The sequence below is a fragment of the Balaenoptera ricei genome, chromosome 4, assembly GCF_028023285.1.
Source record: "Balaenoptera ricei isolate mBalRic1 chromosome 4, mBalRic1.hap2, whole genome shotgun sequence".
Lineage (NCBI taxonomy): Eukaryota > Metazoa > Chordata > Mammalia > Artiodactyla > Balaenopteridae > Balaenoptera > Balaenoptera ricei.
Window position 1 is genome coordinate 95,360,965 of NC_082642.1, and position 17,046 is coordinate 95,378,010.

Here is a 17,046-nt window from a genome sequence, read left to right on the forward strand (position 1 = left end):
CATCCCCTGTGGCAGCTTCATATTCTGTCATAAAACATTGATATTTATGTGCTTGCCTTAAATCTCCCAACCAGATTGAGCTTCTTAAAAGCCAGAACCATGACTTCCACTTGGCAACACCGCTTCTTGCCCTACGCCTACCCCAGCACAGAGCTTTGCCCCGAATCAAGCGAACATACGTTGAATCTATATATTATGTATTATTGATTAAAGCTTTGATTTCTGTTTAAATGTAGCTCCTTCTAGGAGAGGCAGCACTTTAAGAAGCTGTGAGCCATTTTCTGTGTAGTACAAATGAGAAATCTGAGAGCGGGTTTACATTCATGACAAAGAGGAAAGAATAGGGCCCTGGGTTCTGGGGGGCGGGACAGGGAATGTCACAAAGAGGGTGAAGGGTATAGATGAGGCCTTTGCTGCCTGTGCCTGTCCCACGGTCCTGTCCAGGTCCCGGCCTGCCTTTGTTCTCTTCTTTTTTCACTCTTCATCTCCCATAAACACCCACTGGCACAGAGCTGCTGCTAGCCTATAGAGATCCTTTGTGTGAATTAGAAAAAGGCATCCCTTGTGGGCAGATGCAGTCTTGCAGGTGCAGGGCTTGGCAAGCAGATGGTGCCTTTGGGAACATTAGAAAAAAGAGCCCCTTCCTCCGGTGCTTCCCCTACCGTGGCACATGGCTTGACAAGGGGACCACAGGGCTATTTCAGCTTCTGTATGCCCCTCAGCTCCACGCATTGCAGAAGCACACAGTGGATGCGGAAGCCCTCACCACCAGCAGCGTGGTGCGCCCCTTGCCCTCCCGGTGCCTGGCAGCCCTTTCTGTCGGGCTCCTACCTGCATGTATCATCCCATCCTGTGCCTCATCCTGGCAGAGTCCTCTCTGATGGCTGACTTGCTGACCTCCGATAAACTAATTCTCAGAGGAGAGGAAGATGAAATTTATTACGCATACATGAGGTGTAAAGGGACCACCCTAAGGGTAGTCCCAAGTGCTATCTTAGTAAATCCTCCTCATAGCAACCCTTTAAGGTAGGTATTATTATCCCTATTTTACAGGTGAGGAAATTGGTCCCAACCCTACTGCTCTTTGACCCCAAGCCTGCTATTTCACTTCTCTGAGGCTCCGGTTCTTCTCCTCTTTGTCTCCAGGGCCTGCTGCTGCTCTATGGGGCCTACCTGGCTGGCTTGACTGACCATGTCAGCTCTCCTCCCGTGAATCAGTCTTTAACCATCATGGTTGGGGTCAACCTCGTGGTGCTGGCTGCTGGGCTTCTTTTTGTGGTCACCAGATACTTGCACTCCTGGCCCAACCTGGTCTTTGGACTCACGTCTGGAGGTATCTTTGTTTGCACAACCACAATCAACTGCTTCATCTTCATTCCCCAGGTATGCTCTAGGGAGAACTTGGAGGACCAGTCCACCCCGTCGTTCCGGAGACTTTTCTGGGCGTGATAAACTGTTCACTTTGCTTCCTACTGAGACTTTTGGGTGCCATTGATTAGAGAGTCAGAAGGAAGGGGGGGGTGGTTCCTAGTGAGCTGGCCCCCTCTGTTCTTCCCGCCTCGCTGTCCTGAAGGAACCACTCTGCTCCCGGTCGGCAAGGAGCGCTGACCAGAGTAGCCAAGTAGTGGCACCGCTTCCGCCCGGGTGGCTGCCTCACAGACCTGCTTTTCTACCCACCCTCCAGTCCGCTCCATGCATCCCCGGTTCCCCCTGCATCCTGATAACGTCATTTCTTGTACTAGCCTGGCAGCGAGGAACCTTTCCTTCTTTCCTGTTTGCAGTTGCACATTCAGAGAAAAGTGCATTTGGGTCTTTATGAAATTTAAAATGCCTTTTCTTTCTTTTGAATAAAAAGAGGAAAATGTAGAACATTCCTTTTCTTTTTACAATACGGAAAAAGTAAAAACTAAATTTAAAATGTATTTCTTAACCATCATTCAAAAAGAGTCATGTACCACAATGTTCATTGCAGCACTATCTACAGTAGCCGGGACATGGAAGCAACCTAAGTGTCCATCGACAGATGAATGGATAAAGAAGATGTGGCACATATATACAATGGGATAGTACTCAGCCATAAAAAGAAACGAAATTGAGTTATTTGTAGTGAGGTGGATGGACCTAGAGTCTGTCATACAGAGTGAAGTAAGTCAGAAAGAGAAAAACAAATACCGTATGCTAACACATATATATGGAATCTAAAAAAAAAAAAAAAGGTTCTGAAGAACCTAGGGGCAGGACAGGAATAAAGACGCCGACGTAGAGAATGGACTTGAGGATACGGGGAGGGGGAAGGGTAAGCTGAGACGAAGTGAGAGAGTGGCATGGACACACATACACTACCAAATGTAAAATAGATAGCTAGTGGGAAGCAGCTGCATAGCACAGGGAGATCAGCTCCGTGCTTTGTGACCACCTAGAGAGGTGGGATAGGAAGGGTGGGAGAGAGACCCAAGAAGGAGGGGATGTGGGGATATATGTATACATACAGCTGATTCACTTTGTGATAAAGCAGAAACTAACACAACAATGTAAAACAATTATACTCCAATAAAGATGTTAAAAAAATAAAATAAAATAAAATGTATTTCTTATTATGAGGATTAAGAAAAAAATCAAACAAGGGAGGAAGATAGAAGGAGAAATATCCAGACAGCAAACAGAAAGAAAGGGAGTCAGAGAGAAAGGTGAAGGAATCCATAAGCTCTGAAAGGAAAGTGATGTTAAATTATTCACGTTATGCCCCAGGGTACCACTGAGCCACATACATCCAAGTTAATGAGCTTGGCATTAAGCACTAGTTTTGTGTCCCTTCTAGTTCTCTTTTTCTTCCTCCCGAGGCTTCCCTCATCCCACGACACCCTCACTACCCTATCCTTATTCCCAGTGCAGTTACCAGGTGACCATGTATGACTTCTCCATGAGGGAGCTAACCGGTAATTAAAGTGTTGCCTGATGGAGGGTGGCAGTGTATTTATAAAAGTGAAGAGTGCACTTTGGAGCATGCTAGTATGACACAGGCAGAGGCCCTTTACTCTTTTTCCCTTTCATAAATTCTCATTAAAATACTCAAGAGAATGAACAAATATGGAAAAACCTGTAGCAGCAGCACTAAAAATCAAGGATGGGCATTGCCTCTGAGCCAAAAACTAGAGGAATTTTTGCTGAATCTTAATGTTATAAGAACTGGATTGAAGGAAGCCTTTGAGAGCTGAGTCTTATTTGTCTGGGATGTAGCAGAAAAGGGCTATGAAATGCCAGGGCTGTTCCTCCCTGGGAGATGGGTAAAAGAGAGCGGAGAGGAGACTTTTGGGAAGCCCACTCCTTAGGCCCTGGGGCCAACACTGTTGATTGGTAACCCATCCACCCATTGCCAAACCCTTTGCTCCTTGATCATTTCTACTATATAGTCTGAAAGAGCTAAACACTTGCTTTGCCAGCCTCCCTTATAGCTAGGTGTACCCATGTAACACAGTTTTGAACACCAAGGGTTTTCTGGGAGGCTTCTGAGAAAGCTTTTGCTTTCCTAAAAAAAGCTATGGGGGTGGCTGGCATCGCCTCTTCTACTTTCTTCCTACCTTGAATGTTTTTGATGCTTGACGTTATGGCAGCCATATTGTGATGATGAGGGAAAAGCCAAGAGAATGTATTTACTGTACCAGGAAACTATAGCTCTCCCCACGTAAGACTACGAATTCAGGGGGAAAGGATCTATGAAGAGATTCTGCAGTTCACAATAAAAGGACCACAAATTTCTGAAGATTTAGAGAAGCTACCTTCCTCTGAAGTAAAATAGAAGGTTTTTAGAAGGTATCTGATTAGTCTTATCAATAGGATTCAAAGGTTATTGCCCCTCTTTGACTAAAGCAAACCATTATGAAAACGACATAACCTTAGATCATGAAGTATTGAATAAGGATGAAAAAGATTGTGTTAAATTTAAAACGCCAATAGAAGCATTGAATAGGCAGCTGGACATGGCAAAATACTGAATTAGTGGGTTAATTTAAGGAAACAGAAAACAAGGACACAGGGAAAAAATGAGAGACTAGAAAATATGGAGAGCAGGTCTAGGGATATGATTTAAAGCTAATAGGAGTCTCTGAAAGAGAACAAGATAATTTAGAGCAGAAGTAATCGCCAAGGAACTATTAGAAGAAAGCTTTCCTGATCTAACACAAGACCTCCATCTGAAAAGTGAGTGAATCAGTAAACTCCCTGATGCGGCCCTACTTAGGTTTCCTCTCTCCACACTCGCCTCTGTCCCTCTTGTATCCTAAGCCTCAGACACAAGATTTCCACTTTCCTCCATGTTTAAATCCTCAGGACCTGGGACCATAGTGATGTTTAGGTGCACTTCCATCTTATACACAGACATAAAAATGCAAGATGAAGTTCATCTTGGAATCTGTCTTCCGAGTTTGAACTAGGAACAGGCACTTGGTTTGTTGAAGTGGGAGTGGAAATGGAATTATTGGGGCTGGGGTACCGGAACTGGGCAGATGGACTCTTTTGGCCTTTCTCTTTCCTTCTCTCTATCTTAGTCTTCCTAGCTGTCTTGAGCTTCCTTTCTCATACTGTATCTTTTCTATTTTCTCTCTCATGCTTTTCCTCCTCTTGAACTGACCATGATCTGAAACAAAAAAATATATTTTATAGTCAATTGTATTTTAGGTGTAGGAGGTAAATTGTTTTTCAAAATATAAAAGTAACTGAGGTTTTTCAGGTTTTTTGTGTGCCCCTGAATTGATTTTCCCCTCTGACTCTGTGGCCTCTGGTTGAAGAAAGATTCTCCCTGTGAGACCAGAGACTGGTAGGACAGCTGAGCAAATTTGGAGAAGTGTGTGAGGAGAGCCACAAGGAGAGGGAAGGGAGCAGGGAGGCAGGCTTCTTTCTTGCTACTGAGCCTTCAGACTGGACGGTGATGGGAGGGATTTATGAAAGCAAAGGCACAGACACCTCAAGGGCAGGTAGGCGGTGCCAGAAAGCTGGGTGAAATGGACGATGTGACTGAAGAGCTAAGTGGACTAAGTAGCATTCTCCACAGGCCCTCAGGAAATGCCTAAGTGTTTAGGCCAGACGCTGAGGTCATCACCAGTAGTGAGCCAGCCTCTGCTTTTGTGACTTAGATGTGACCCATCCTCCCACACACACCCTCCCCTCCCTCCACCTCTGAGAGGCAGGTGGGTCCTGAGGTAGGACGTTCGTTATTTTATCCTCTAAACCCGCAGTGTTTCATCTGCTCCTCCAGGAAGGTACTCACGACTTTCTACTCTGCCTTATAGTCCTCTGTAAATGTCTCAGCACCCTTACCAGACAGATGAGCTTTTTAAAGGAAAGCTTCCTTCATTTGTCCGTGTATCTGTCCATGCAAATATTAACTGTTGGGAACAGGCAGTTAAACACACGGCCTCACTCGAGGTCTAGTTGGGAGCTGACATGAAAGGATTTATAACCCTTGTGTTAAGTGTTTGAGGATGTTACACGATGTCAAGGAAGGGGTACCCCAGCCTGTCTGGGAACTCGGTGACACCGTCTCAGAAAATGAGGTGCTTGGGCCCACCTTGAATGAGGAGTAAGAAATGTTCACAGCACAGACTGGGGAAGGGCATGGGTGGCATTTCCGACGGGGGGAAGCCCTCTGACAGAGGCAGGGAGGTATGAGAAAGAAGAGAGGGTGTTTGGAACACCACGAGTCTTTGCTCTTTTCGAAGCACAAATTGAAACAAGGGGAGAGTGGCTGGAGGTAAGAGAGGCACATGGGGTGAACTTCTGAAGGACCCCAGTGCACCCCATTAAAGACCCGAGACTTAATCCCACCGTTTGGTTTCCTATTGCTGCTGTAACAAATTCCCACAAACAGAGTGCCTTAAAACAATACACATTTAATGTCTTATAGTTCTGGAGGTCAGAGATCTAACATGGGTCTTACTTGGCTGAAATCAAGTTGTCAGTAGGCCTGCCTTGCTTCCGGAGGCTTTGGGGCAGAATCTGTTTCCGTGCATTTTCCTGCATTTTCTTCGATCCACGGCTCCTTCTTCCATGTTCAGGGCCAGCAGCACAGCATCTTCAAGCCTCTCTTTCTGACCTCTCTTTCCATTGTCACATCTCCCGTCCTGCGTCCCTCTTATAGGGACTCTTGTGATTACATTGGGCCCACCTGGATGATCCACAATAATCTCCCCATCTCACAGTTTTAAACTCAATAACATATGCAGAATTCCTTCTGCCATGTAAGGTAACATATTTACGAGTTCTTGGATTGGGAGGGAAGCGTCTTTGGGGGGCCGTTTTCTGCCTGCTACACGCCCATACCCAGATACTGAGAAAACAAGACTCCCTGTCCTTCTGAAGGAAGGGCCGTGGGGAGGTCCTGAAATTATGACCTAAGGGTCATTTCTAGCCATATTCCAGAAATCCTGAAGAGTCAAGTCTTAAGGACCAGGACCTTCACAAATGGGGAATTAAGGGGGAGGGGGTTGGAGGGGCAGGGGGCTTTAGTCAAGGGCCACCCTGGCTCCACCCAGCCAGCTTAGGGTGAGACAGACCAAAAGCCTTGGAAGTGCCCTTACACCAATGTTGAGCAGTTCCTCCAGCAGCTCTGCAGGGAGGGCTTGGTCTGGAGGTGCTGGGGGGAGAGAAAGGAAAAGCTGTGCTGCTAGGGAAATGAGGGGGCCCTGAGGAGGCACAGAGATAGTGCAGCGCTGCTAGGGCCAGTGCTAGGAGAGCAGCGCTGGCGGTCAGCGCCATCCACCCATGGCCGTACAGTGACCCCGTAGTGCTGGGCTCCAGTAGCTCCTGAACAGGGTGTTGAGAGGACAGCACCCGGGGGAGGGGGCCTTCAAGAAGGGCATCTGACAGGGCAGGTTCCTGGCCCGACCCAGCACAGGTCACACAGACTCCTGGTACCATGAAGGACTCATGCCGAGTTAACAGAGGACCCAAGAGGACTTGGGCAGAATGTGGTATTGAAATTGATGGCAGGATTTAGAATCCTATCTGAGATTTACCAAATTCAGGTTACCTTCCATAGTCAGAGCTCAGTAAATGTTTGATGAGCGAGCAAAGACATCCCAGGATCCCTGTGAGGTTCCCCACAGATATCTCAGCATGGTTTCTAGAACTAAGGTCCCAGAGTGCCCAGTGTCCATCACTAGGGCTCTTAATCATGAGAATCCCTAAGGGAACAGGAGACGCCTCCAGCACGGTGGCCTCCCCTGGCATCACGTCCCTGGCATTCGCCAGGAGGAGACAGTGTCCCCCAGGCCCAGGAACGTGCCCCTGTTTGTGAATGTTCTCTGTTCAGTCCCATCCCTGTTAAACTAAACCAGGCCGTGCATCCATGGACTGGTTCTCAAAACCAGTATCTCCTGAAAAACGTTCCCTCGGACCCTCACCATTGACAGTCTCTCTTCCTCAGCTGTGTTGAGGACGTGCAGCGTGGCGCAGTGCCCTCGTTACAGCTGTGACTCTGCTCAGTAGCCATGTGGACCTAGACAAATCATCCTCCTTCTGAGTCTTTCCTCATTTGTCAAGGAAAAAAGACAGATCGCAGACCTGATGTTCTATCATTTTTATTGATTTTTATTGACATTTGTGGTTTTCTGTTTCTCTGAGCCTTGATCACTGACTTGGGTTAGAAGTCCTCTAGAAGGAACAAACGTATGGACACCAAGCGGGGAAGACAGGGGTTGGGGTGGGGGGTGGTGGTGGGGGGATGAATTGGGAGATTGGGATTGACATGTTTACACTAATTTGTGTAAAATAGATAACTAATAGGACCCTGCTGTATAAAAAAAATAAATTAAATTTTTTTTAAAAAGTCCTCTAGAAGGAACTGGGTTTTCAATAGCAGTAAGCACACCGTCGCTCAACACATGAGAATAATTAAGAACTGCTGCATACAACTAAGACCAGCTTCATTTGAAACATACAGTGTTTAGATTGCTCAACCCTGTTATAGCTCCTAAACTCTGGCTTGAGAATGTGGCTCTAGAAGTCCACCTCAGCTCTGGTTTTCTTTGATCAGTCCAGCAGTGGGTTGGTAGATGGGTCTAGCCGATTGTTCTGTTTCATCAACCTGTCATCTTCCTCTGGCATTTTTTAAATGATATAACCTTTACATTCTCTAAACCTTCTGTTATTGCTGTCTGAACTTTCCAGAGTAAAGTACATTTTGAGGAGAGAATAGTTTGTACATTTATCTATGACACTGTCATTCCTTGGTGTTTTTGAGAAAGAGTGAGAGAATGTGTTTCTGGGTGTGTAATTAAATAAATAACATGTGTTCTTTTATCCAACAGCTGAAGCAATGGAAGGCATTTGAAGAGGAAAACCAAACAATCAGACGCATGGCCAAATATTTCAGCACTCCTAGCAAAAGCTTGCACACCCAGTATGGTGAGGAACAGAGTTGCCACGTTAGAGGAGAGAAAAACTCCATGGAGAGACTCCTCACAGAAGTAAGCGAGACCCTGCCTGCTGGATTCTCTATAAAGAACTCCAGTCATGCATTGGTGGGCCCCATATGCCTCATTGCTAACATTCTTTCTCCTCCTCCCATTTCCCCAATTCCTAGCCATTCTGGTCTCCCTTAGCAGCAAGCAAAACCTCAGCGTTTCCCCAGTGCCCCTCCCATTGCTGACCCTCACCCACCCACTTCATTCATTCATTGGACAGATGTGTGCCAGTCATTGTGCTAAGTGCTGACAAACAAAACAAACAGAGTCCCTACCTTCATGGAGCTCACAGTGTAGTGGAGGAAATAGATACTGATCAAGTAGCCATATAGTTATAAATGGTGATAAGAATTATGAAGGGAAAAATCAGAGTGGGAGGAAAGAGTGGTGAGGACAAGGGAACCTAATTTAGAGTGGTCGGAAAAGACTCTCTGAGCTGAGCGCTGAAGGTTAACTACAAACTAGCCAGGCAAAGAGTGCAGGGAAAAGCATTCCAAGTGCGGGGAACAGCATTGTAAAGGCCCTGAGGAGTAGTGGATGCTAGCTTCTGCTGTATGATACATTCTTTCTTTACATAGAGTTGTGCCCTTGTTTCCAAGATCCTATGGGGCTCCTTACTGTCTTTTCCAGGTGCTAACTAGAAATCTCATCATCCTACCAACCCAGAAAATTAAGAGGTGTCTAAAGACGGGGAGGAAGGATGAATAGAGCCTCTGAATATCACAGTAGCGCCAAGGCAGGGACAAGGGAGCCCGCAGTCCTCTTTCTTCTGTTCTTCAGCCAGATTTGGCACCTCTCCCAGAACTGGGCAGAGTGATGTGGGCTTGAAGAAAGCACATGGAAAAGCTTGAGGCTGCACTGCCTCAGAGAGGAGGCATGGGGCCCAGAGGAATTAGCCAGTTTTTTCACACTAACTAAATTATATTCCATATTTTTTTTTTAGTAGAGAACATACCTGAGTAGGTGCTATATGGGAAATTATGCTTTTTCGTATTGGACTGACACTGGGTACCAATAGTCCCTGTGCGAAAGGATGGTGTCACGGGGACCTAAGAAACGTAACCAATGAAGGGATTCAGCTCCCCAGGCACCCTCAGTCCCTCGCACCATTCCCTTGGTTCTGGACCTTTTTTTATCCATCAGAGTAATACTTGTCCATTTCTTTACTATTTATCAAGCATTCAGGACCTTTTTTCAGAGCCAGATTTCTTCCCACCTGGCAAGGGAGTAGCATTGCCACTGATACTCTCTGAAGTCTTCAAAGAAACATTTTTTTTTCAGCTAAACAGAAGGCCAGAAACTTGGCGAGAACACCCAGGATGGTTTTCATTCACAATCAGCTAATGTTGGAACAGCCAAGTGGCCTGACTCTTTAGCCTTATGGTAATTTGTGACGTTCTTTTTGTACTCCTGCCATGCTACCCTGTTTCCCACGCAGTGACTGAATCCACTCTACCAAAAAGATGCCTTGAGTCTGCAGAAGCAGGGCCCTAATAGGGAGCAGATGCTTAGGTAGTAAAACGCTGGACTCCTGTCCCCGACACCCCACACCTGGAACACCTTTCCCAGAGCAGGCCTGAGAACCAGCAGCCCATCCCAGAGCCCTGCAGCAGGCCTAGAGAGTTTCTGGTATCTGAATCCCCAGCTCCACCACTGCCCAGTGGATGAACACAAGAATCTCTCCTGCCTCCGTAACCCCAGCTTCTCGGCTGCATTTCCCTCCTCTGCAGCCCCTCTGCCGCCCTGGTGTCCTCCTCCTACGTTCGCACCATCTGGGCAGTCCATCTTCTCTTTCTTGCCTCCCTTTCCCCATGGCAGTGGTCCCCAAAGGCTGTTTGGGGCAGCATCCGTCCCTGACATCCCAGGCTGTGTGGAGGCCAGCAGGTAGAACCTTCCCAGAGCTTGAAGAACCTCTCTTCTACGCTCTGCAGCAGAGGAAATGCACCTATTACTTTTCTTCCTTGAAACACAGAAAGAAGGGGAGATTCCATTTCTCCCTGTGGCCTGCACCTTACGAAACATGCCTGTGGATGTTTTGCTTCCCTGGGTGTGCCAAAAGTGATCGTTAATAAGCTCGTTTCAATGCAGCTGCCATGGTCAGTCAGATTTTGGTCTCACAGTGGCAAACCACGCTTCTGATTAGTATGCAGCCATGGTGAAAACAGAGTCCCACTTCCTTTTCTGTAAGAAGGAAGATTTACTGATTAGGCTGATGTTTCTAAATCTGTCACCAGCCAGCTTCAGATGTTTGGTTTGCTAGAGAAGAGTATTCTTCCCAGCTCAAGGTTTTTTTTTTTTTTTAAAGAGTTACACATTTTCTCTACCCCATTATTTTTTTATCTGTTTAAATTTTATTTATTTATTTATTTTTGGCTGTGTTGGGTCTTCGTTTCTGTGCGAGGGCTTTCTCTAGTTGCGGCAAGCGGGGGCCACTCTTCATCGCGGTGCGCAGGCCTCTCACTATCGCGGCCCCTCCCGTTGCGGGGCACAGGCTCCAGACGCGCAGGCTCAGTAGTTGTGGCTCACGGGCTTAGTTGCTCCGCGGCATGTGGGATCCTCCCAGACCAGGGCTCGAACCCGTGTCTCCTGCATTGGCAGGCGGATTCTCAACCACTGCGCCACCAGGGAAGCCCCCCAGCTCAAGGTTTATACTGTTTTCCCATACTCTAAGGAATTTGTGGATAAGGCACAAAAAGGCAGCACTCAGAGTTCATTTGCTGGCGTAGCTGTCATCAGCTGATGGCTCCGTCCCAACTCTGTGAGGCGGTAGGGCCTCCTGAAGCCAGCATGAGAATGTGCCGGGTGGGCTTCACGAGGAAGGGCTGGTGAGGAGGAAGAGAGCTGGGGTCCCTGAAGTGCAACCAGCGCAGTCACCCCTGTGAGATGCTCAAAGATACCTGGCACCACCCAGATATCACGGAGAGCCTGAGTGAATGTCTTCCTGTTACTCACCCGCTCCGCGCCTGGCGAGTCCTTGAGTCACCTACGCTTCCACGACAACGCCCAGCCCTTACCGCTCTGTGGCTGGGGAAAAGGGAGAATGATCAGGCAGGTGCTCAGCTGCAAGCCCTTCCGCTTATTCACCAGTTGCTCACTGGTCCGGGACTCTCTCCTGAGGTTGAGAAGTCTAAACCAGGATGAAACTGGGAGTACCAATAATCAGAAAAATCACCTTCCTGCTTATAAGTAGGGAGCAGTAGATTTGCCTTGCAGTTGCTGCCAGAAGACTCTTGCTGGACTAGTTTACTTAATTTACTGTTCCCTCAAAGGTTCACTTCTGGGCAACTCTTCCATATCTACTTGAGAAGAAACCACAAATTCAATTCATAGGCGAGTTGTGTCAGGAATCCTAAAGAAGGGAAACATCCTTTTACTTCTAGGGCATAATAAATGGGCGTCCAAATGCTCATCCTCAGCTCCTAAAGAGGATGACAGCAGAGACGCAGCATTTTGGTATTCGGACAAGCACTTCTTATTATCTTCTCCAAACTCTCGACCCCGTGTCATCTGCCCCAAGACCCGTCAGTTCCCCACAATGATCTCTTTCCTGCTCCACCGCCTTTGAACATCAGAAATTTCAGAAGGTGGACATCAGGTCTGAACCAGACGATCAGCTGCTGTAGCACCAAAGGATGCTCAGGGCACACCCCCTGCTGTTACTCTTCCTCCCACTTCATGCCCCACAGTCCTGTGGTTAGAATAGGCACATCTCTGCGGCTGTCACCTGCCAGCATCCCGGGCACAGCCTGTTTATCAACTAACAGCCGTGCTGCAGGTAGGCAGCTCACTAGCAGAACTGCCCAACTTCATTTATCTTCTGGGTTCCCTTCTAGTTCTACTGAATCAAGCTATCAGGGACTTAGGCCCAATAATCCTTTTTTTTTTTTTTTGAGCTTCTCCAGTAATTCTGATGCCTGCACTCCTTTGGGACATACCGACAGCTGATAGTGCCACATGGTAGCTTTGGCCTCCTACCCGCACGTTCCAGCCGAGGGAGGTGATAACACCAACCTGAGATTCTCATTCCGCCCTAAACTCCCCCCCACCCCTGGCTCCAGTCTTGTCACTTTGGCCCAGGAATCTCCATCCTTCTTGTTCTTCCCATTTTCTAGGCTGTTTAGCAAGTGGCAAAATTCTTGTTTCCCTATTCCTTCAATCCCCTTCAGAGATGCCTCAAGGTCATCTGTATTTTGCAGAAGTATGATATACCCAGAGTTGGGCCATCCCAAACACTGTTCTCACTGGTGTCCTGCAGCGTGACCTGACCCCCTGTGTTCTGAGCAAAGTTGAGAGGGTGCTGCAGCAGCCAGCAGGCAGCTAGACTGTGCCCCCCCCAACCGCCCTTCTCGCAGACAGTGCCACAGTCTGGGGATGTATGGGGAGACTAAGATCATACAACAGTAAATCATAGTAAACCGTTATTGAGCACACGTGGCAGTTATTGTGCTAAACGCTTTGTATGCATCGTCTCATTTCCCCTCAAGGAGGGACCTCATCAGAGCCTAAGATCACCAGCTAATACGTGGAGAAACTGGGATTTAAACCAATGTCTTCTGATGCCACCCTTTCTCCACCATGGGAGACAGTGTGAAAGCCCTCAGCAGCATCTTTTGTTGATGGTTTTGCTTTTGTTTTACAGAAAAATGCTGTGATTGAAAGCCTGCAAGAACAAGTAAACAACGCCAAAGAGAAGCTGGTGAGGCTGATGTCAGCTGAGTGCACCTATGACCCCCCCGAGGGGGCTGTCCCGCCTGCCTCTTCCCACAGCAAGGACATCCTGGCTGCAGCCCCTCCCCATAGCCGAGCAGCTCAGGGGTCTTTGAAATGTCCCTCTGACTCTCTGAATGATACCAGCCCGGCCACCCAGGACTCCCAGAGCACCCCAGCACCCGCCTCAAGTGTACAAGGCCTCAAGGGGCCTGTGAAGGACACCAGCCCCTCCCCGGGGCAGAAGGAGAAAATTTCTGCCTCTCAAGACTTTTCTGATCATTTAAATTTGGGCTGCAGCCAGGAGCCGCGGGCTGAGCAAAGCCCAGGTGCGGAGAGAAGAGACCAGGTACCCATGGCCCTCCAGCAGGGTCTCATGCCAGGTGGAGAAGGCTCTGTTCCCCAGAGACAGGGGCAGCTGGAGAACTCAGAAGGGCCCCAGGTGCGACTGTCAAGGGTGAATTCAGTGATCAGGGAGAAGCTTCAGGAAGTCCTCCAAGATCTGGGCCTGGGCCCTGAGGCTCCCGTCCCCTCTCCCCCGTCCTGTCCCCAGCAGCCCTGGAAGAGCAGTGCCTGCCGCAGCCCCCAGAAGATGCCCCTCTCCAAGGAGCTGGGCTTCAGCCCGTACATGGTGAGGAGAAGGGGCGCGGCACAGCGGGCTCGCTCGCACTTGCCAGGTTCTGTGCCCTCCTCTGTGGGGCGTCGGGTAAACAGGGCTGATTCTGGGGCACGCACTGGGCGAAATGTGCAGGACAGGGACAGCCCCTGCCTGGACCCCCAAACTGCGGATTCCAGGGTAGCAAGACCCTCTTCCGGGAAGCCTTTACTACTCCCAGCTCCTCAAGGCAAGCCAGACGCCCTGGAGGGCAGCAAACAGTGCCAGACAGAGCCCCAGAGAGCCGAAGGGAGCCACGCAGCCCTTTCTCACCAGCCTTCTGGTCCTGGCCAGGCGCTGTGCCCCACTGCCCCACGCCGAGCCAGAGCCTCGCCAGACCTGCCTGAGCAGCGGCTGCAGCGGTCCCCGGCGCCCCCAGGATGCCCTTCCCTGTCTCCTCCACGCAGCTACCTCGACACAGAATCCAGCAGCTCGGACGAGTTCTTCTGCCGCTGCCACAGGCCCTACTGTGAAATCTGCTTCCAGAGCTCCTCTGATTCCAGTGACAGTGGCTCGTCAGACAGCGACCCTGAGCCTACTGGGAGGCTGGCTTCCTGGGAAAAGCTGTGGGCCCGCTCGAAGCCTATCGTGAACTTCAAAGATGACTTGAAACCCACACTGGTGTGAACAGCAGAGCAAGTCTGGACATAGAGCTCTGTCTGGGACAAGCCATACCATGGCCTGCTGTGGCCTTCGGGGAGTAGACCAGTGCCCTGCGTTGGACCAGCCCTTACCATGTTTCAGCTATGCTCACTTGAGCACTGTGGTACCTGGAGCACTTCTCAATCTATACAAAGAGGGGTATTGCCTGTCTTGTTCCTACCTCACCGCATTCCTGTAAAAGACTCCAGCCGAGTGCCCATAAAGGATACCCTTGGATAAAAGGTGCTAAATGAGCACAGAGGGTCTTCTGTCCTGGTCAGCCTATAATGTACAGAACTCTTCATATACACCAGATGGATGGCTGGGTGGACAGAGAGATGGAGAAATGGAAGGAGAATTTCTGCAGAACCAGAGTTGTGAACTGTGGTCCATCAAACTGGCTTTTTGGTGGCAGACCTGCTAGGAAGACATCTCCTGCGTCCTTGGGTGGCCCACGCTCGGCAGGGGGTGGCTTTGCTTCTGCTCAGCTTTGTCAACAGCACCACCCCTAGGTCCCAGCTTCCAGGCAGACTCAGCTCAGAGCCAACTGTGCACCTGTATTTGGTGTTCATGTCTTTATACCATTGTGGCACCTCAGCATCATCCCTGAGACAGTCAGGTGTCCATGGGGCCACAGGTGACCCAGATCTCTCTCCTGGGCTCAGATGGCACCGGAGGCCCACCGCATCGACTTTGCCAGTGGTGCAGTTTTGCAATAGCAGGAAGCACACACTGGCAATCTCTGTTGAGGTTGGGGAGGCCCTGTTGGTCAAGAGGATGCCAACTAGGGCTACATGACCACCGATGGCTACAGAAACCTAAAAGCAGAAAATGGGAAAATAGAAAGGAAGAAATGGGGAAGAAGGTAGGAAAGAAAACAGGTTTTGAACATTTACCTTGAGTCTAGCATGGTACTTGGAAATATCCAATATCGGTAATTCCTTATGATAACCCCATGAAGTAGATACTCTCGTTCCCATCTTTACAGATGGAGATTATGAGGCTTCGAGAACTGAGGTAGCTTCCCCAGCGTCACATTGCTGGAGAGGGGCCCCGTGTAGGGGCCCACGTGAGACTTGGCCACAGCTCACAGGACTCCAAGTGGGTGGACTTCCCTGGGGCACATCTCTTCACTTGTTCTTCTGGGAGTGGCGGGCAGAGCGTGGCAGGCCAGACAGCAAAGCAGGGGTAGTGTAGGAAGCTGTAGTGCACTCACCCTGCAGTCCAGGATGACAAAACTGGGCTCCTCACCTCGGGAAGCAGCGCTCCACTGCCTCACTGCCTCAGGGGCCCACTCACACCTCCCAAGGCAGTCGGGGAGTTGGTGAAAGATAAGTGCCAGGATCTCATCTGCTGCCAGAGCCACACGGAGAACACAGCTGGGCCCACTTCACTTGTTGCTGAGCTAGTTGTTGTTTACAGGCTGTTCCCTGCCCCCACTTGTGTGTGCATCTGTGTGTGTACTTATGCTTGTGTGCAGGAGTTTGGGCCTCATTAGGTATGTCTGGAGGGGAGCACGTGGCTTTAAATGTCTCACAGAAGATGTATCACAGACTCTTGGCGGCTGCTGACACCTTGTGAATCTCCAGACACTGGACCAGGAGGCCCTCCTGGCTACACAGCTTCTTCTGTTGTCTACTTTTAAATACAAATGTCATAATTTATTCTGCGTGTGGGCTTGTAGTTTCTGCCTGTGCTGTTTGTATGCTGTCCAAGTGAGACCTTAATAAAAGAAATGGCTCTCAAGGCAAGTCTCTTCAGAAATTGTAGTTTGGGGCTGGGGAGGAGGGACACAGACAAGACTGAACCACCCAAAGGAGTGGAAATGCAGCAGCCATGAGAGTTGCTGCTGGCTTACCCTGGGTTCCAGGTGTATCTTCTACCACGCTTCCATTTGTAACAGATTCTTCTGTGGTCTCCCTGTGCAGCTTCCTATCCCAGAAACACCTGCCCCAGTGGGTAGAGGACACTCTGGAGACCCTCAGTTCTTCCCACCCACTAGGGATCCTGTGGTTGGGTTTCACCTCCTTCAGCTCCTTTCCTCCCAGTATGTCACCGCTAGCAGCCTGCTGTTCAGTAGTGTGGAATACGCAGGCTCTAAACCTGGCAGGGCTTCTCTCACTGTCTCTGCTCCTACACCCTCAGTTCCCTCATCCCAGCCCTTGCACATCTCCATCTCTCTTCCATCTAGAATTTCTTTCCTCTCTTTGTGCATCCTGTGAATGACTCATCCCTCAAGGCTCAGGTAGAGCATTCCCAGGAAAAAATGACATCCCCTAGTTAAATGAAGAAAGATGTTTTGGGGACCATGCTTCACACTTAGTTGTAAAGAAGCTTCTAGCATCCATTTTTCCTAGAATGACTTTGTAACGCTTGCTAGACTTCGTTGACAAGATGGAGAATCTACCCTATATTTTCCTTATTTATCATTTGGTTTGAAAACTGTATGCCAAGCACCACAACTTCCTGCCCCAGAATACTGTCTCCAAATCGATTGCTTACTGTGTACTACCTCCACACCCACTCCTCACCAGCTTCTTCCCTACATCTTTTACTCAATACCAGCTAATCCAGTGATGAAAT

The 17,046-nt window shown here is 49.0% G+C and overlaps 1 protein-coding gene across 2 annotated transcripts in view; it reads left to right on the forward strand.

The window, feature by feature from the left end:
- The window catches only part of GPR156 (G protein-coupled receptor 156), an 89,547-nt gene extending 73,370 nt beyond the window's left edge, over nucleotides 1-16,177 (forward strand). For both annotated transcript variants that reach the window (XM_059922147.1, XM_059922146.1), the window contains 3 exons: nucleotides 1,147-1,383; nucleotides 8,304-8,462; nucleotides 13,099-16,177. In XM_059922147.1, coding sequence (XP_059778130.1) covers nucleotides 1,147-1,383; nucleotides 8,304-8,462; nucleotides 13,099-14,448 — 1,746 coding nt within the window. In that variant the 3' untranslated portion in view covers nucleotides 14,449-16,177. The remainder of the gene's footprint in view (nucleotides 1-1,146; nucleotides 1,384-8,303; nucleotides 8,463-13,098) is intronic.
- Nucleotides 16,178-17,046: the final 869 nt, after the last annotated feature.